Genomic DNA, 21,508 nt, shown 5'->3' on the forward strand with positions numbered 1-21,508 from the left:
GGAAACCTGTGTGGTCTTTGGCCAGTGTAATGATATGACCTCATTTTACTTTGGCATACAGCTGGATTCAAAATCTGCATGGTTATAAAGTAGACCCACCAAGTGTAAAGGAGGCCTTGGCTTGAGAGATTTTAAAGCATTTGTATTATTTTTAATATTTCCTTCAATCATCAGCCTTCACGTAACGTAACACTTGTGCATCAGTTTGTTTTCTCAAAAATTTTTTTTCAAACACAGCAGTCCAATGAAATGCTGAACAAGGCTGGAGCGCATTAATTTCGTCATGCAACCTCCAAAGGTTTTGTTAGAAACTTAGCAAAATTCGTTTATTAAATGTCAAAAATACAGTTTCGAGATTTAGATATAGATAACTTGAGGAGAAACCACACACTACACTGACATTCAGTATTACAATTGATTAATTTATTTAATTTACTAGTTTAATTGGTGATCTGCTCCAGAATAAAACACTACTTCTAAACTGATACAAGGTGCCAACCGGTCATCCACTGTCAATCATATATGCTACAATTTTCTAAACATTTCTAAAAAATGATTTCTCCCTATTTTGTGTTCTGAAGAAACATTGGGACCTGTTTCTACCCACCATATCCACTAGATAGCGCTCCTGTCAACAGTTAGAGCAAATAAAAGTCTTGATCAGATTCCTGATAGTAATTCTGGGACCTGTTAAGGGACTGCTACATAGTTGTCTGCTTATGTTTCAGTATTTGAACTGTGAAATGTTCGGCTCCATTCCTAAGTTTGAGGAAAAAAAAATGCTTCCATGCTTCATGCTTCAACAGCACAGCAAATGTTGTGGAAAATATTTGGCTCGGGTCACATTAAATCAGAGCATACTGCACATTAAACAGACTAAGTAGTAATTATATTAATAAAGGCCCATCAACCACAATATCTTAATCCTTCAGAACACAATAACAATGTAAAGCCAATTAGCTGAATAAAAAAGTGGAGTTGATGAGACGTTATAAAATAAAGAATTTGATGTCCAGTTTTAAAATGCTCAGTAAAGTACCTGAAGTACCTTAGGACCGAATGCAGCTTTGGTGAAGCAGCATAATCCACAGGACCAATCATGTGGATGTAATTACAGCGCAGTGAAGCAGTTGCCTCATTTGCTCATTTCAGAGGTTTTGCATGATGTGGTCTGTGTTGCTGGTGTACGCATTGCATGTGTTCATCACTGAAGTTGTCTTTATAAGGCAAAGTTTATCTAAATGTAAGATGCATTTTACATTAGAATGATGTTTCATTCACATTTGTCTTTAAAATGTCAGAGGTTTAGGTTTGAAATAGGGGAAAATGACAAAGAAAGCATTTAAACAACAGAGCTCATTGTTTTAGGCAACAACACAGGGTGGCGGGGGGGGGGGGGACCTCAATAACCACTGTTTCCGCTGACTCTAGCCCTGTGCTGCCAACAGCTAGAAATCTCTCCTTTTCCTGCAGATTTACTATGGTGTTTATGATATTCACAAGTGTATGTTTGTGGCCTGAAAGTACATCCAATAAAGGTTTACAAGGAGCAAATGCTCTTCCATACTAGGATGCTTTACTTTTCCTTAGTAAACATGAACATGACTGTCTCAAAGTATTTTCAACTGGCCGGTAGGTTACACAGATTAATGGTGTTTGCTCTACTTTTGACGTTAGTCAAAAGAAAAGAGAATATTAAGAAACAGTTTTGTGTTGTTTTTTTTTGTCTTATTCCATTCCTGTCATGCACCTTTCCCCACAACAGTCACGGGTCATTAACATAACCCACTCATTGAAAATGCAGCAGGGAGGATTTGCTCTGGTGCCAAACGAAAAGCTCAAACACCCTGAATTTTAATGCCTTAATGAGTAAAAAGATGATTGGTTTACTAATGTTTCAAGCACAGCTAAGTCAATGTTTAGCTACATTACAAAGGATTCACCATCATGCGAGTAGATTTTCATTTTGGGGCCTTTTTGATTTATCCTGCTGCAAAGACTCAGCTGTGCTTCAGCTATGAGCTCCCTAAGGCAACAAAAATAATATCCTCATCCATCTCTTACTTTTCCTGATTTTACATACTGTTGTTTTTAGTTTTATTTTAACCCATCTATTTGAATTCATTTATCACCATTTAATTTCAAGTGATGTTCCTTTTTGCATCACTTATTTATTTGTCTCTGTGTAAGCAATACAGAACCTTGAAGGCAATAAGAACAAGTAGAGCAAGGATAGAGAAAAATCACAAGGAAAAATTGGAATCAAAGGCAAAAAGGCTGGTATTATTTTTAAATCTTTGCATTGTCCTGCCCAGGGACTTCTGATGGAAACCAGATGGCGGAGAATGACAGCGAGCAAGAGTTTCAGGATTTTTCTCTCTATTGACCACCAGTATGAGAAAGGTGATGCAAGACTCTCTTAAGTTGAGTGTGAGCGGCTGAGATGAGATTCAAAGAAAGACTTAGTATATGGAAGATTTAGTATATGAAAGACAACTATTACTTGTGTCTATAAAATAAAGTATTACACAATGAAATGATAGATAATTTAATTTCTCATTTCATTGAAAAGCCCCTGACAAACTGACACAAGCACATGTGCAAATGTTACAGCATAAACATAAAAGTGGAGGGCAGCCGAGTGCCGCATCCTCAGGTCAAGTAGATGTTTTGTTCAATCTTAAAGGCTTTGATGGACGTGGCATTCTTGCTCCATGTTGATAGTGGGAAACATTATCCCCCTGTGTTCCAATGTGCTTTTTTTTCCATTTGCCTGCTTGCCTGTCTAATGTTAATCTCCCATTTCTCTGAATAGAATAGAGAAATATGAAGGTGCTTCACTGAAAAGGCCCAGTTCCCTCTAGATGCTGGAATATAGAGAAAATCTGGCTCTGCTCTGTGTTGACCCATAAGTATGTAAATATGCCCAGATGTGACCTCAGGGCAGATAACAACTGTGGCGACCGATGTTATCTCTTTGAGTACCAGCAGATCACGCAGTAACCCTTTAGAGTTATATTGTTAACAAAGGGCAACAAGAATGTGATCCCAAAATGATGCTTTCAGCTTGCTAAACATTTATCTTGTGCAAAATGTGTTAAACACATAGCATAGAATCTTGTTAGGAAAGGTAGATTGTGAACACTATGTGATTGAAAATAAAGCTAGTCTATGTTTAAAATAGAATTTATGAATAAATATGTTACACTCAGTTCTCATTTTATCATAGCCCAGAAGATTTCCTTCCAACTTTAGCTTGATATTGAAAATATCTGTGTTAGAAAATCCAATATCAGCCCAAAATGGAAAAAAGCCAGTTGTCTGTGAGCTACATGTTCCGGGATTTGTTTCTTGACAAGCAAAGTCATGCTTTTCTCTCACATACCTTACGCCACATGCTATAGATAGAGCAACCGATTACCCTAAAACTATAGGAGGAAGGTATTCATAGTATTCATAGTTGTACAACAAATGTGATTTATGAAGAGACATAATGAAACATGGACAAGTCGTGCTGTCCATGGCATTTATAAGCAATGTGTAAAGTTAGAATTCACAGGGACATTTAAAAAAAATCAGTTGTAGCTGTTTTTCAGTTTCTTTAGCAAAAACATATGTGTATGAAGAATTTCTGAGCTTGACTTTGACTAAAGTTTCATGGTTTCATTTTAAACTGGTGGGATAGTTCAGTAATGTCACCACCTCAGCAAACAATTGTTTTCTCTCTGATCATAATCCCCACTTCCAGTAAGGAAACAGATGTTGAACACAGCCTTGTGAATTAAACACTCCTCTCTTCAGCATAAGAAGCCGAACAGCAACATGCAAAAATGCAAAAGCATTAAAAAAAAATCTACCGTGGTTCAACACTGACTGACAATCATTACATAATGCCACCATGCATGCTGACTACTTTTTTAAATGTAAGGCTTCATCTAGTAGTAGTTCTGTTTGTCTTTGTTTTCCCTGGTAAGGTTTTATAATGGAAAGGTTTTCAAGTCGTTGACGACTCCATACAAACTGATGGTTCCCAAACCTTGAGGTGACCCCTCGGTGCAGTGTTTAATTAAGTTGTGCACTCTACGTCTTCAGCTTGTGACCTACAGACAGAGTGTGGGGGTGTGCACATCTGCAAACTTCTACTGGATCTGAAACTAACCAAAGACAAAAGCCCCATTGTGCTTAATTTAATTTATTTTAATTTATCTTGTAAATGTTTTACAGATTCATCAGACATTATCATCTCCAAGAAAAACGAGCAATATATGGATGCAAACACATTTAGCACTCAGATCTGACCTGCAGAGCTTGAGAACGCTCATCTTTCTGTATACTGTCTGATATTTGTGACCAAGAGAGAGTGAGAAAAAAATAATTTAGAGACAACAAAGGGTAAAATAATCTTTTGGTAATCAAAAAAATATAAATTAATATGTTGCATTTTACCAGTTTAAGCTCATTTCTATTCATTTGTAGTCGGTAGATATTTTGCCGTATAGTGCTTCAGTGGCTATCAGAAAAACACACAGGGCTTTGTTGATGGTGACAATTTGAGCTGATCTTTTGTTTGTCTGAAAAACAAAACCTCTGTGCAGAGCTACAGCGCGCTGACACAGTGCCCTGCCTCTCTATTGACACAGCAGCACAAAAAGCCAGAGGGCATTCAGAGCTTCAATACACCAATATCATTGTAGTCAGATGATTCAAATATACACGTCTTGAAAAAGTAAGCAAGAATTTTTGGTGAATGAACAAATATTAACTGTTGATTTTGACACAAAAGCTTCAGAAACTTGTTTCCGAAAAGCCCTCCCTTGGATTTCACTTATCTGGCGATGAATAGTAAAACCCTGCAGTGTTCTGAGCAGTATGGGCTCATTGTTGAAGCAAAGTGAATTAGCTGCTTGGGTAGCTTGATCCTCTAGAGGAGCTATCTAGGAAGATCAAATTACATTTGTTTGATAGCTGTTCAAGCAAGAACAGACTACTTAATAAAGACACCCTGGTTCTGCTTGTCTGAATTAGTTATACACAGTTCAAAGCTTCCCTCTGCTTTGAAGTAATTACATCTCAGAGCCAGACCACTGCAGAGATGCAAGTTACCTTTGGATTTCTTTACTTGTATGTCTCACACTAGCAAAATGCAAACATCATGTCTAAATGAAGCTGCTTTGAAAAATAAAGACTAATTATATGGTTTAAGATCCTCTTTCTATTGCGAATAACAACACAAGAACGAGGCAAACTGGTAGACAAATGCAGTTTTGTTGAGGTAAAACGTCTTGTTCAAACTTGTGTTTATGTGAACTGCTTTGATGGGTAGTGATTACACCACAAACACCCACACATAATATGCATAATGGTTTTTTTTAGACATGCTTTTTTAGACATAGAATGTGACTGAAAGTTTCAGTTGACCCAGTTTTAAATGTATGCAGAAAAAGCAACCTGGAAAAAAAATGTGGTTCACCTACAAGATGTTAAAAGAGATGTAACGGAGCTTGTGAATGTGAACGTGTATGTCTTTTAATTTAAACATCCAGCTTCTGTATAAGTGTTACGAAACCAAATTCCTGTTAAGTGTCATTGCTCTGAGTTCATCAGGTTTGTTTGTGAGCATTTCACAACAGATATGTCACCATATCTGCTGAGATCTAATCAATTCTAGCTCTGTGGTAAGTTTTTCAGCGCGTTTAAATACGGTACAGTATTGTGTTTCCCTATGTTTTCCCAAGGCGAAGCTAACACAGCGGTCTAAGGTATCATATCATTGCATGTCAACACGTGGATGACTTAACAAAGGGACATTGTTGCAGGAAAATCTGATCTTCATTCAGTGAAGCTTATGTTTTTATTAAGCTCAATGCTGAATTTTATTTAGGAGACCCAACACAAATCATTTCATTTGATTTGTAACTTGACTTTTTGGTCACGTGCATTGGCTGAATGACAGTTTCTGATGCATGTTTGGTTCCTAAGGTCTCAACATGCCAACGTTTCAGGAGATGGACCGAAGAAAAAGAAAAAAAAACAGACATCTGGAAGTTGTTTCTCCAATGTTGTCCATCCACTATGGGCAACCTAACACCGGTTTGAAAGAGAATAGTCATATTCACACATAAAGGGCATGAACAGAATAGAACATGAGACAGCTGATTTTTTTTTCTTATTTAAAAAAACAACCAAAGATTGTTTCCATTCTCAAAATCAATTTTCAGTATTTACCATATATTCCAACTTTGATGCAACCGCTTAAAACCCTGTGGTTTAGTCAGCCTTTTTTCCCAATGTTTCTGTGTGTCTTGAAGTTTGAAAAAAAGTGAGGGCATAATGTGAGTGTTTTCTTGTTCTCACAGGACAAACACTCATTGGCTGACACACACAGGAGATCTGTAGGCTGCCGTGACTGAGAGCTGGCTCCTTCCCTCTTTCTCCTTCCCAGTCAGTCAGCCCAGTTTATCATAGTAACCTGCCAAACCCTGAAATCGCTGTATACTTTCGTGTTTTTAAGGACACACAAGCGTGTGTGTGTGTGAATACAGACAGTTTCAAGTAAATAAAAAGTGAATATACTGCTGTGAGGATGAACCGCTGAGATCTAAGCTTTCCTCTGGTTCCGCAGACACACCCTGTGATGAGTCAGTTCTGTGTATAGAAATAAATCACACACTGCTTTGAAAAACAGGATTTCCAGCAAAATGTGAAATACTCCGACACAACATTTCCTTAAGTGTGGATTTGTTTTAATGGGTGTTTATGCTCCTTCCATGAAACACCTAACAACTGTTGCCATTTTTGTCACATAAGTAACAGTGCTCATTCAAACCATAAATGTTAGAATTGTCACGTTTATTACTCATATGATTTATATATTTATGTAGTTATTTACAATATAGTTAAATACATACAAATATAAACTTCTCCACACACAACTGGGATAATCAGTTTTTATAATTAAGCAAGTGAAAATCTCTAAATGAAATCACTAAAGGCCCCGAACTTTTACAAATTGCAGTCTTGAGGCTGATCATCTTCTCAGAAATACCACAGGAAAGCCAAGGTACAAGTGCAGGTACAGGACAGCACAGTGAAACTAGGCACTAGACACTGACCTCACTTCATTACCAAGTATGTGAAAGTCATGAAAAATCATTGGTCAAATGTGTTTCAACACAACTGTGTCTTTTGAACTGAAGTCTGGTTTGACAGGAGATCTAAAGAAACTCTCCAGTCAACACGCACACAGCTAGTTGGATGTAACCAATGTAACACAGATCAGTGAGCACCATGTCAAAGGCTTCATGCACACAAATTTCAAAGGCTTGGTGTCATCATATAAAATATTATAAATTATCCAAACACAGTGGATAACACATCAAGAGGATTGGGCTGGTTTTTGTAGGCATAACAATTCAAGTACTGAAATGGACATTTTGTAGATTTGACATGAAAAGGTTTTACTGTACGTTTCCCACGTAGAACACTAAAAAAACGAGTTGTGGTCTTTAGATTTACAGTTTGGTAATTCTGAATATATATACTTGTACAGTAAATGTTAAGCTACAATCTGCAGCTGGTTAGGTTAACTTAGCCTAACAGCTGGAAACAGGGGAAAACAGCCATCCTGGTTTTGTTGCATTTGGTTGAGATCTCTAGGAAGTTACTGCACTGGCCCAGGAATAGTGGCCCCTGTAAAACAAACAAGATTTTTACATTTTGTTTATAGTTAAAACAAGTTAAGAATAACCTATCAATAAGGTATATTTTGTTCTAAAAGAGCTAGACTAGACGTGACACCTGTTTCCATTCTTTGGGCTAAGCTAATCTAACTAGCTACTTCCCATCAAGCTTGATACATAACCCTCATCAAGAAAGCTCAAGATGTAAAACTGTTCCTTTAAATGGTTTAAACAATGCATCACATTCAAAGTCCATTGGAAGATTTTTAGTGGTCAACAATCCCAAAATATTTTTCAGTGTGGATATTATGAGTGAATGTGGAGTATGTGCAAATATCCCTTAATATGGTCCCACTCTACATTAGCGTGTGAACATTACTAAAGCGGTTCAAAGGTTCTCTTCAACGTTAGACCATACGTTTAGAAGAAAACAATGATGTGCTATGTAAAATGTTGTTTTTCTAAAAGGTACAGCATTTATGATATGTGTCAAAAGTTCATGAAGGCTACATTAAACTTTTAAGACATGTTACAAAATGTCACCTTGAAACACAGGTAACAGTGAGTATAACAACAAAGTCTTTTGCATATCAAAGCAAAAAAGGCACAGCTCTGGCATCAGGATTGTAAGGGGGGGTCTATGTCCACAGGCACAATCTCACAACACAATGCCCTCTATATTACAGTTCAGCACCTCGTTGTTCTGGGCTTGCCCCAGCTGTCGGTGGAACTGCCCTTGTTTTTGGGTCCTCCAGCAGTGAATGCTTCTTCCCACTGTTATACTCTTAATGCTGGGCAGGTGACTTAGCATGGTTTTTGGCAATGATGCCACACCAGAGCCAGACAAATTGAGCTCCTGCAGAGACTCCAGTCCGCTAAAAACAGCTGGGCTCAGAGTCTTCAGTTTGGGGTTGTTTAAGAGATCCAGAACCTGGAGGCTCTGGAGGCCCTTAAAGCTGTAAGGCTCCATATCCTGAAGTTCTTGGAGGCCACTGATGGACAAATAAACTAAGTCTTTGAGCTGTGCAAAGGCTCCCTCCTTGATCTGCGTGATGGGGTTACCATCCAGATTAAGGTACCTCAGCGGAAGTCCTTCCAGTTTCAGCACACTCGACAGCCGGTTTGCTGACAGATTTAAACTTTGAATGTGTAACACTCTTCCATGCAAATTCATAGAGACTGACACAAGCTTGTTATTAGAGAGATCCACGCTCACGGGTTCGCCATTAATTTTAGAAGCAAATATGTCCATGTCGAACTCCTGAAAGCTGTTGTGGCTGAGATCAACTTCAACTAGGGGGAGGCCAGAGAAGCAGCCCGGGGAAAGTCTCTCCAGATTGTTGTGGCTCAGATCCAAAGTCTCCAGGTAACGCAGCTTGGATAAAGCATTGGGGCTTATCTGAAAACAACAAGGCACAGAAGAGATTAACAAAGAGAAATATAAAGAAAACATTTTAGAAGTTAAGCACCAAGTTGCAAGGTAGAAGTATTTCAAGAGTTGAAGAAACTTTGTGATGAAATACAGTACAGTAAATGTATTGCCATATATTGTACCAAGGGAAGCTATGTGAAATAATTTTATTTCACTGTACTGTCTTCAACTTTGAAAATTGTTTTCAGTATTTATTTTCAGCAAATGAAAACCTTTGCCTCACTATGTTCCTGCAAACCAGCTTAATGACTCACTCTTCATCTCGGAGATATACAAACAACCATTAATATGTAGTAGCAAGTAGACTTCAGAGGTGTTTACATCTATAAAAGATCTAAATTATTATCCAATTTATTATTTTTTTAATGAAAACCAAAGTTGATATGGTGAACATGTTAGCAACCTTTATTAATCTACACATTCAGCACAGATGGAGAAATATAAGGTCTTTAGTTTGTGGTCATCGTTGGGTCAAAGTTATAAATATTTACTATAATAGTTTCATGCATCTCTCTATTGATGTTCACAACTCTTTATAGGTATCTACGTAATTCCCCAGCTAGCTGCTAGTTTATTCAGTTATTTCTATTCTAGTAAAAGTTAATTTTAGAGATTTTGGGGTAATGCTTTAGATTACAGCCTGCGACTTACAGGATAAGTACAGCAAACTTACTGTGTACTTATCAGTGACAACAGTGTACCTCCACAGTACCTATGGATATACATATCTGTTGTTACTGTTGTTACAATAAGCAAACACTGGGGAATAAGATGGTAACAAGAAGAGAATAAAAAATAGTGTAACTACAGATAAGAAGGGGATGAGAGGTTCCACTCTAAATTACAGCCTTCATTTGTTGTGTCTACTGTATAACAACGGGTAACAAAGTTTTATTAATTTTCAAAAATGCTAACCTGCACCTATCATGTGATATTCAATTATTTATCAATAAGTTGTTTAGAATACTAAAGTTCAACTGATTTCAATTGGTTTTCCATGCAAAAAAATTAAAGGCAATAAAAATAAAAGCTTGACTGCTATTTATTTTGTCTCAAAAATTAATATATCTTGTTACTGTTCTTATACAGTAGGAAGCAATTGACACTCGTTAGAATGAACACTTGACACTCAATACTCAGTAACTTATACATTTTCTAACAATGGTTAGCTTACATTTGACGCACCATGTGGACAAAATCAGCAAAGCTTTCGCCTCATTTTACGTCAAGAGGGTGAAACATTAGTCCATCAACCACTGACCTTTGTTATATGGTTGCTGCTGAGGTCTAAGCTAACAAGGGTGGTGTAGCCTGGACCAGCTAACATGGTGTCACTAAGAGGGCCCATGTTGTTGGAAGACAGGTCCAGGTGGGCAGTGTCCAGTGGGATGGTGATGGGCATTGTGGTGCTGGGTCCCAAACCCCGACAATCCACCCGAGTCAGGCTAAAGCTGTCGAAGAGGCCAAAGCTTTCCACCTCACAATGGCAACCAGGGTGGCAGTTCTTCACAGCGCTGGGCTGGACAGCTACCAGCAGCGACAGGCCAAAACACAGGAGTAGTGCCATCATGCTCTGGAGAGAAAAAAAATAGTATTATTTATTATTATTTGTATTTTAACTTTTTTCAAAACATGAGTCCCATGGAGCTCAGAAAAATATTCTCTACTGAAAAGCATCCTAAATATTGTGATATAGTGATATAATCACAACCTGAGAAAAACCCATAACTTCAATTACCAGATCAGCCCACCTTGTTCAGAGGACTGGCCTTGTTGAAATGCCAAGGTATTTGTTAAGCTTTTGTGCAACCTGAGTAGTCTCAATTTCCCCTCCCACTTGGCCCCACATCCAATGGATGTGACCTGATTAAAATCAAAGAGTTCATTTTAACCTTTTTCATTTACTCATTGCACCACCAGCATCACGGTTGTAAAAATAATAATCTGACTATCGTAAATCAAGGGCCCTAAAATATATCCTTTCCATCTGACAAATTAGAACACAATCGCATAACAGATGTGTCCACTTTCTGAGTTCATCCTCTGAGCCTCAGGGAATTAAGACAAAACACAAACAATTTCTGAAAATTATTCATATGGCCTAATATTACAATTACACATACAAAAGAGCCCTTGCATATTAAAAACATGGCTCTCTAAATTGTAGGTTCATTAAAAGTCCATAAAGAAGTGAAAAAACCAAAATATCTAAAATGCATAATGAGTGAAAAAGAATTTAAAATTTATACCAAAACCATATTTCACCACCTCTCATACCTTTCCTCAGTTGTTGCTATGTCCCTCCCTGTGTATCCACTCTCAGGTGTAAGTAAGAGCTGAATAGAGCTCTCTCCTAGTTTAACTTAAGCAACATGTACACACACACGCACGTGCACGCATACACACACACTCAAACGAGTATGAAAATTGGACAGAGGTTACGAGTTGTGTAACACGTGGAAATAAACAGTCATGGTCAAGTCGCCTGGGCATGACACAGCATACAACTAAGAGCATTGCAGCTAAGTAAGAAATTTAATTATAGCCTCAAAAATGCATTTAAAGCACTTTGAGTAAGTCTCGGAGGCAAGGCACAACCTTGCATAGGATTATAGTGCTCTCGCTCATTTTTAGCATACTCTGAAAGGCATTTGTTCCCGAATGACAATGCAATAAACAGCACATTTTAAGCAATTTTGTTCCAAGTTCCCCCAAAAGGCTCAACATATAAAGGAATGTGATGGTAAGCAAATCTGACCTTTGTAATAGTTTGTTGTTGTTCTTAGTAAAGGTACTAAAATAATACTCTCTAAACCGATCAATTAAAATGATTTATGATGTCACTCTAGGTTAAGGGTATTTATCATGGCCTAGAGGCTGAGTTTATAGCTGCACAGTACTTCTGTTTGTAGGCTGATTACTACAGTTCAAAGTCCCCTTAGACAGAGTTGTTCACCTCTGTGCAGTGTTTCTTTTGGGTTTGACCTCTGAACTTTTCATTTCTTTAGCTAATAATGCAGGTTTTTTTCATGAGTCTTCAATATGTATTACTTGGGTTTTGAGCTATCCTTCCACAAAAAAATCACTGTGCATAAAAAAAAAAAAAAACATAAAAAAAGTTTGAAAATGTAAAAAGCTAAAAACACAAAGTAAAATGTACAGAAGACAAGTCATTAGGGCTGGATAAAAATATTGATTTTCTGATTAATTGTGGTTCTCAGTTTAACATTTAGCAATTAACAATTGATTCTTAAAATCATAATCATTACTAAACACAATGTAATTATCTCATCTCAAAGAAACATGTTTACAGTCACCTTACTACTGTAACTGCACTATAAACAATGTTCCATTGAAAAGAAAAGTCTTGGAGGTTTTGGGCAATATAATGCACATAAAATTATGTTCTAGCCTAAATTGTAATATTTTTTTTCATATGTATTTTTTTCATATGCATATGCAATATGTAAAAAATCAAATTTGGGCTTTACGATTGAAATCAACTTGAATTTTTACCCTGCAGTCCCCAAAGCAGCAGGTTGTAACTTAACAAGAATGGGCAAGTTTTATGATGCCAAAAAGTGCTAAGTAAAAAAAATATTTCAATTATTGAACAAATGTAAAAATGTTTTTCTTTTAGTTGATTTCCTCATATGCTAAATAATCCACCCATGGTGTAGAGGTGATCTTACTCGAATCTGACGCTCCTGACACTTCAGCACATTGTATTAACCCTATTATTGTACTTCCTTCTCAACTTAGCCGATGACAGATCAATTGTACATACAACTTTAAGCACAGTAATCTCTAAACTAAACTGTGGACCCTTGATTGGCTCATACACATGAAATGGACCACATAAAAGACAAAAGAGTAGACTGCCACTCTTTTTTTAAGTTATGATGTATTTGCAAATGCTTTGAATACATAAATAGCACAAAGACAAAACTTAAAATGCTGAAAATAAAAAATATAGTATATAAATTTTATGGCATCAAAATTATGCAAATAATGAATAACATGAATGTCTTTGGACTGTGGGAGGAAACCGGAGAACAGTACAGGAGAACACACAAACTCCAGACAGAATACCCTCAACTATCAGGTGGAGTTGAACCTTCTAGCCATCCTGCTGCCATGTTAAAATTTTATAAACAATTTTAGAAGATAAAAGCTTAAGTTGGAACATGACATGTGTTACTGCCATTTGCCTGAAGGGAAATTTGACAAAGATTTTTTTATTGGATATAAGGAAAGGCCACAAACTCACAACAAATCAATATAAGAATACATTTAAATGCATACCAACTGTGGGACAGACTTTATTGTTCCCACCAGTGGTATGACCACGAGCAGAAAAAAGGGCCCATTAAGGGGAGTAGTTCTGGTGGAAGCTCGCAAGGTGGTAGTCCCTAAAACTAAGAGTCAAGAAGTATTAGGTACAAAATTGCCTTATCGTGACTGGGTACGAAAATAGCATCCCAGTAGGGTAAGGATGAGGTTCATCACTCTTGTGTGGGCAAATAGTTCAACAATATAAAAATAAGATACTACTGTCCAAAAACAGATTGATGATGCATTCAGGGACAGTACAGAGTGTAGATCATCCATGTTAGAAAGCGTATTTGAAATTAGGGAAACATTTTATTTTTGTCCTTTCAGCTTATCCCCTGAATTCAGGGTCAGCATAGTGATCATTGTCTGCATGTTGATTTGGCAGTTTTTTTACGCTGGATGCCCTTCCTGATGCAACCCACCCCAATTTCTACTGGGCTTGGACCAGCACTGCACAGCTGGGGATGGGAAAGGACTGTTGGGTGTTCAGTGTTTTGCCCAGAGACACTTCGACATATAGCCGGGACCTGGGTTCGAGCCACTTATACGTGGACGACTGCCTTTCCAACTGAGCTACAGTTGCTGAAATTAGGGAAAAAATAAATATCTAAATAATACTAAAATTGTAAACCAAGTTCATACCAACAAACAAATATATGAATAGTCGAGTATATTGGTTCAGGGCTACAGAGGGGCACTATAAAGTATGGCAACATGACAACCTGCGTGTAAACACAGTCAGTGTTTGCTCAAAGTGGCAAAAACCAAGTACAAAAATTGAAACAAAAATGAAAAATGAAATTCACATTTTTTTAACACTAATCTAATGTGTCAAAGTGACTTTTCCTAACACACTGCGTTGCGATGCAATTTCACTGAATTCTTGTTATGAAGTAACATTTGTTCCATAGCGTCACTAAACAGGTGCATGTCATTGTATATAAAATAACATAATAACATAATAACTTTACAACTGCAGTTTAAATACAAACTGTGAAACCCCTTATTCTTACGCTCTTTTAAGTGTATATGAGTTAACTGGCTCTTCTGCCCTCTTTGAAATTACAAGATTTGTTTCACCTCAAGCAAACTGCAGGACCAATGAGATCTGCCTCATTACTAAACCAGAGAAAAGCCATATGCCATAAGCAGACTAATCATGGGGAACTGCCAATAAAATCAAGTAGTCATGAGTTGTTGTTTTTTTTTTACATCTGCCAGACTGCTCCTCAGCAGCTCGTCATCATTGTGTGGTTTTGTAGCTACATTCGTCTCTTCCTCTTTCCTTTCCTGCATCCTTGAGTCCATCTGTTGCTTCAGCGAGGGCTCGAAAGTTTCTGTACCAGATGTTCCCCTCAACCTCTCAGCAATCAATCTTAGCTTGTAACTACTGCAGTTACCCAACGGCAAAAACAGGCTGCATTCACACAGACTTTCACTCTGTGTGAAATCAAAACGGGGGTTGAGGGGATCAAGCAGGAAAAAAGTTGGATCTGGTTCAACTTTGTTCGTGCCACAATGTGACATCATCCAGCAAGATGCCTCACTGGCCAGTGACTCAACAAAGAAGTTTAAATTCTTGGTGCATTACTTTTGACTTAAATGTGTTTTTTCTGTGGTTTCTTTCGACATCCTGATGACCAACCATGAAACAGCTGTCAGTGGAACAACTTTCCAGAATTGTAAAATCTTGTCTGTGAGCATTAAAAGTTGCTTTGCTATGTTTTAGCATCTCATAAGGTTTTTCCTCCAACTGGATGTCCTGGATCATATTTCATTGTCTCACTATTACAGATAACAACACACCCCCACCCACTCAATCCCTTGAAGCCCTTTGCATTTATTTTAAAACAGAGAAAATGTCTGTTAGTCAAAGCTTAGAACTGTGAACCCCTGAGTGAACAATTGGCACAAGCCTGTGAAATCACACTCCAACAGCTTCTCACTTCCAAAAGTCTTTTACACCTTTATATCCTGGGAAAACAGCACAACCTTCACTTCTCGTCAGACATCTGCTCTAATTTATATTAGCTGTTTGTTTATTTATTCACCCACCTACAACTAATGTACTTGTTACTAAACTATAACCCACAAACACAGAACTACAGACAGAAAAGTGCACAGTAAAATTATTTTGACTTTTTAAATAAAGTAGACCATAACTGACTATTCGGCCATTTGGAGTCACGACACTGCTGTAAACCTTGACATAAACATTCTCTGGGCCAATCCTCAGCAGTTTACAAGACTGTCATGACTCTAGTCAGTCAGCTAACTTCTCCTATAGCCAGTCTTGAGAACATGTCTATGAAAGGGATGGACTGAAAAAAGACTGTACACAATTCTGATCTTTACTTTGTTACAGTAGAGCTTATTTATTTTTTATTTATTACTGACTGCGAGGTTTGAAGTAACAGCATTTCGGTGAACGGTTTGTGGGTTCAACTTTATTCAGTCTGTAACTGGTGTCAGAGAAATGTTTTGTCAACACAAATACTTAAGATTAGTTAACATTAGTGACCAAACTGTCCTGCCTGTGTTCAAAGTGAACATTAAAGGGGATATGCTGTTGAAACATCTGCTTCTGAAAGTCCAATATGGGCAACTGCACTGGACACCATATATTTAAATACTGGTTTACATTATTCTTGTTCAACAGTTTTGTTTTGCAGATTTGCATGTGTTGGCCTGAAAGCATTATATATAATGTATTGGGTTAGTGCATTTGCTATGGAAAATAAATCCTTCTTCAGAAAAAGTTTACACTTTAGTAAAATGTGAAATATACATAATTTTATATTGAGGGAATCAACAGTGTTGCTCACTTCACGTCAATAATTCATCATAAATTGAATAGAATGTGATAATGTGATAATGATGTGCATTATCAGCGCAAGTAGAATAATTTATGTGTCATACGCCAGTGTAAAAGTATAATTTTTATGCCCTAAAGCAATGTACTTATCTTAAGTCTATTAATATTTGGCTTTTTATCTGGATTACCTTTAAGTTTACCAAAGTTTCTGCAAAAAATAAAAAACATCGACAGTTTATTTAAAGCAGAAAAGAGGGTGAATGTCGAAAAACTGTTATTTCTCCCATTTAAAACATTAATTAAAACTTGTCTATGTCTCGTTTTTCATTCTGGTGTATTCTTCATGTTACTCTGTCTTAATGTAATCTTTAAGTTGAAGTCTCAAAAGTGTGTAATTAGAAAACTGATGCCACACTAATCCTTTTAAGGCAAATTAATGCATGACGCTGAGAAGGAGATAGGGAATTTAAATTAAATAGATGGTGCTTAAGTGTTTTAAAACAATTAGGAGAAATGCTATAAATTATGGTGGATAAATACTACCCCAAGCAAAGAGACTGATTCAGTTACATTTAAGTAAATCTGAACAGGTAATATTTCAGAAAAAGGGATGAAACTGAATTGTTTGACTGTAAATACCACTTTGTAAATGAGTCTAGTGTAATGAGTTAACTTCACGGTACCACTGTAAAAATAATAAAAATGATGACATCAGTGTGGTGACCATAGCACAGATATTTGCCAAAGACTGGTGGAGTTGATATTAAATTCAGTATAATTTACCAGAGAACAGAGTCAGAATCTATGTCTTTATGATTGAATTATTCAAAATAAAAAATAAAAAAACTAGCAGCCACACATATACTTTACATTTACTGAGGCAAGGTAAATCAGTACAACTCTGACAAACTTTACTAGCTTTCACAAATAAATACTTTTCCCCCCATTTGTCATAAAATTATTATGTGAATTTAGGATTTTAGATAAAATCCAATTTAAAATATATGAAACCATGCCAAATCTCAACATAAAATATAATGACATAAGACAGTGCTATTCTAATGCAGAATGAGAACTCTAACCTTTGCAATGACGTCATGACGTAGTACTGTAAATTAAATATTTGCACATTTAAAGCTCTAGAAAATTGTCAAATTTTACATTTCAATTTTACTTTTTGTAAACATGAACAATTTATTCAAAAAAAGCAACTGCAAATGCCTTCTGAGAAAATGCGACCTTTATGTTGATTTAGCTGATAATAATTACGCACGTTTTTATTTTAAATGCATAACCTTCTCTTTTCACTGCTGTTTGTCACTTTTTTCCACCATTGTCACCACTTCCATTATAAAAACCAAAAATAAACCAGGCATATTTTTCCCTTGCTTTGAATACAACTTTCCCCCGTCCTAGTTCATAAAAGTGTGACCAACTGTGTCGCTGTCCTCTCTGCCCCACCGCAAAGTGAACCACCATGCCAGGCCCTGGGAAGTCAAGAGGCGGGTATACACGCACTGCACGGACACCTCTGGAGATCAAATTTCTTGCAGCTGTACGTGGCAAACCATGGAGAGCAGAGGCTTCTAAAGCAGCCTTTTTGGATTAACCACCCAAAACTATTATCCCACGTGTATCAGTCAGTAGCGTTAATAACACTGTAAATGCCAGCCCTGCCCCTTTAAGCTGTCAATCACAGCTCCACATGTCACATCTGCCCTCACCCTTCTCAGCAGCATGCACACTCCATAAACTTTATTTTATGTCGCAATAATTTGCGGTAACGACACACGAGAGCCCGGTCAGTGGAGTCGGGACACCAGGGGCGGTTTCTTAAACACAGGCAAACGTGAAATCTGATCTGACCACCGAGACCACTGGACTGCTGCGCTTCTCTGTCCGAAACAGCGCTGCTGATACACGAACGTTTCACAGACACTTTCGAAAGCACACGAGCAAAATAAGAAAGAAACTGCTGAAATTGGAACACAAATTGCAATTGTGTTCCAATTTATAATCCGAGTAACTTACTTTGGTGCCTTTCATCCCGACAGTCCGCTTTTCGCCCGTTTTTCACTTCACCGCTCCCATTTTTTTCCCCAGACCCTTGGAGCGCTGCCGTGTCCCCGTGGTTTGTCGGCGTGCTGCTCTACATGAGCTCCGCAGATGTCTCCGTCTGTCTGCTCCCCCACAATAAATTGTCAGGAGTTGGAAACACAGAGACACACTCGTCTGTTCCCATCCCATAAAGTCCAGCCTGTCTGGTGGCTGCCTTCGGCTCCGCTTCACTACAGTCAAGCCCGCCAGCTTCCAAAATAAGAGTTCTTCCTGTCGATGATTTCCAAAACAAAATGCCTCTAAGTTTTCATTTAACGGTTGCGCACACGAACTCATCAAAATGAAAACGCTAAATTCACCCCAACGAAAAGGCTGATGCCTTTTCTGGCACAACTTATCTGGTGCTGTAGAGCTACCCTATGATTTATTTTCCTGTGTTGCCAGTGGGTCCAATTCCCACAGTGCTGCTAATGCAATGCTACCTCAGGGAACTACAATATTTTAGCTGGCAAATAGTCCTGCCATGCTATAAACCTTAACTTCATACCACAGTGGTAAGTAAAAGTTGATCTTTTCTTCTTAATTTCTTTCTTATTACTGTAGCAATTTATCCTGCTTACTACTATTTACATTTGTTCACTTTACCCACACTATAATTAGTAACACTCTCAGAGCTTTCACAAAATTGGGCTTTTATTTTTGAAAGCACCATGTAGAACTTCCGGCCTCTGTCTTCTGTCTCAGGTAGTTTGGACACTGCTCAGTCGGTGCGCTCTCTGGCGGAGGCGCCGCAAACAAACCCACATAAAAAGGGAAGCTGAATACAGTGTTACGAAACACGATGGTTTGTTGTCTTTGGCCTGACGCTCCGTGTTGATGATCTGATAAGAGATATCATTTGAACGGAAACACAGACTTTTCCTGTTGCTGTGTTCCTCAGCATATCTGCCCTGGTTCCTTACAAAAATGTGCGTGTAGTGAGTAGTAGACAGGCAGAATCAGCGGGCTTATGATAAGCAACGTGTTATGAGGAGAAATAACTGATTATTTTACGAAGAATGAGTGAATTTTGTTTTCTCTCACATAATCATACAGTAAGTGTGATACAAAGGAGAACCTATTTTGACGTGTCATGTTGGTCTTGCAAATGTAGCTGCTTGTTCACAAAGAAACACTCACACGTCTGCGAATCTTCAAGGCTGTAAAGATAAGATAGGGGTGCATGCTAGCAGACAGACAGTCTGCGAAAATAAAAAAAAACATGAAGAAAAAAACCTGTATTGTGATGAATGTGAAGCAAACATGACAGATGGATGTGTTATCATTGTAATTACATACAATTTTGTGTAAATTCTTCACTATCGTGTGTTAACGCATGGTGCTGTCACTATCAGTGTATACAACAAGAGAGGTTTTAGATCATAGAAAAACTTTTTTGCCTTAGAAAAAACAAACACACAAAAGATGTTTGCTGCCTTATAGCAATACGAAATATCTGTTGTTATTACAAAAATGCTCAATTATGCTTAGCTGACATCTTCGCGCTTGTTAGAAACAGTGTTGTGGACAACAATCCTATTAAATGTATTAAATCCTATTAAATTTAAGGTATAAATTTAAAAAATAAATTTTTGCTGGAAACCAAAAAAGCTAAAGTTTAATCAATGTGCTACTGTAAGTGCAAATTAAACCACTAGATACCCTATTTTCACTAGATGGCAGCAAAGCTAAAGTCATCCTGCACGATGAACTTCAGAGAATACAACCTACTCCACTATAAGTGCAATGAAAGGAGCTTCACGACATTGTATGTGATTGTTAGTAAATTATGGTTTAGTTGTGACCTCCAGTGCATGTGTTGTAACTTTCCAAAAGTTTCTGTGATCCTGTTTGATTTCATTTTCAATAGTCCCAATGTGACTGATGACATTAAAAATGTCAGCTGAAAGCATTTTACTCACATTACTTTCCCTGGCTAACGCAGCGGTCCTTTATCTTTTTGAATAGGTCTTATTTTATGCCATTTTGAGGCTACATGTCAGATTCCATGTGTCTCATACTAATCACACAACCTCAGTCTTTATTGTAGCATAAGCAACATTCAGGAATTGCCTTTGTTCCTTTTTTGCATGCACACTTCACTTTAATATCAATATAAAACAAACACAGAACTGCCTTTGGTGTCTCCATTTACCTTTTATTCGTGTAATTTCCATCATCTCCTCATTATTCTATTTTTTCAAACCATAGTTAATCATTTATCTCCTTTGTTGCTTTCCCATTCCAATGTCATTCACTAATAATAACTTGTTGATGCCTCATATAATATGGGTGATTTTATTGACCTTTGTATTCATTTTGAATAATATGTGATTAGTTATACGTATTGTTTGTTTGTTTGTTTCACACCATTCTAAACAGAGCTTGCATTAGGAGCAGCATCAGGCTCATTGTTCTGTTTAGTGCTCACTGGGCAGACATTGCGCTGAATAGTCATTTCTGTCCTCTATTCCTGGGGGCAGGACAGCAGTGTCAAGGTGTTACATTTAAGAGGCTCATCAGCTTATGTGGGATATGGGTCAACAAAGATGGAATCACTTTCTGGCTCTATGGGCACACAATGCACAGGTTTATTTCTATATTATTTCTTCTCTGCCATGCAGCCACACACACACAAGCTCAAAAAATATAAATGTATACACTTTCTGCATATGATCAAATCAAGTAAACACAATTTATTTTTATGTTATAGTAATACAATAATCAAGAATAAATAATATAACACAAGTAAACACATATTCTTATTCCTCAAAAATGTATCTCTTTTGAAAATCAGACCCATGCCTCAGTAATTTTATTGAGGGTACACACAAATATGTACAACAGCGCTGTGTAGTTGAATATATTGACTATTCTTCATTCCCGAGAGCACTCTGTTGTAGGCAAAGCTCTTACAGATAAAGCCATCCAACCATGTGGATATACGTAGAGGCTTTGTACTTGCATATGTAGCTGTTTGCTTCACAATTAACACCTTTTCAACTTAAACTACGACTGTTTCTTAAATCATCTATCCAGCCCAAAGTATGTCTTTCACATTTTCATCCAAGGGTTGGTGTTTTGGCAGCAGCTGTTCCTGTAGTCATTGGTCAGGCAGGCTGTTTCACCATGCAGTAGTGACTTTTCAAA

The 21,508-nt window shown here is 37.4% G+C and overlaps 1 protein-coding gene across 7 annotated transcripts; it reads right to left on the reverse strand.

Annotated features, from left to right (window-relative positions):
- Positions 1-6,830: 6,830 nt before the first annotated feature.
- Positions 6,831-18,570, reverse strand: tsku (tsukushi small leucine rich proteoglycan homolog (Xenopus laevis)). 7 transcript variants are annotated; one of them, XM_067508020.1, is made up of 4 exons: positions 18,293-18,570; positions 10,373-10,684; positions 8,374-9,078; positions 6,831-7,689 (listed from the first exon to the last, which is right to left on the reverse strand). In XM_067508020.1, exons 1-4 carry the CDS (start codon positions 18,305-18,307, stop codon positions 7,588-7,590), a joined length of 1,134 nt encoding a protein of 377 aa, XP_067364121.1. In that variant the 5' UTR covers positions 18,308-18,570; the 3' UTR covers positions 6,831-7,587. The 7 variants fall into 7 exon arrangements, with proteins under 7 accessions (XP_067364121.1, XP_067364123.1, XP_067364125.1 ...); XM_067508022.1 differs by lacking the exon at positions 18,293-18,570 and adding an exon at positions 11,389-11,545; XM_067508024.1 differs by lacking the exon at positions 18,293-18,570 and adding an exon at positions 11,380-11,400.
- Positions 18,571-21,508: the final 2,938 nt, after the last annotated feature.

This window comes from Channa argus, chromosome 6 (genome assembly GCF_033026475.1).
Source record: "Channa argus isolate prfri chromosome 6, Channa argus male v1.0, whole genome shotgun sequence".
NCBI classification, from domain to species: Eukaryota; Metazoa; Chordata; class Actinopteri; order Anabantiformes; family Channidae; genus Channa; species Channa argus.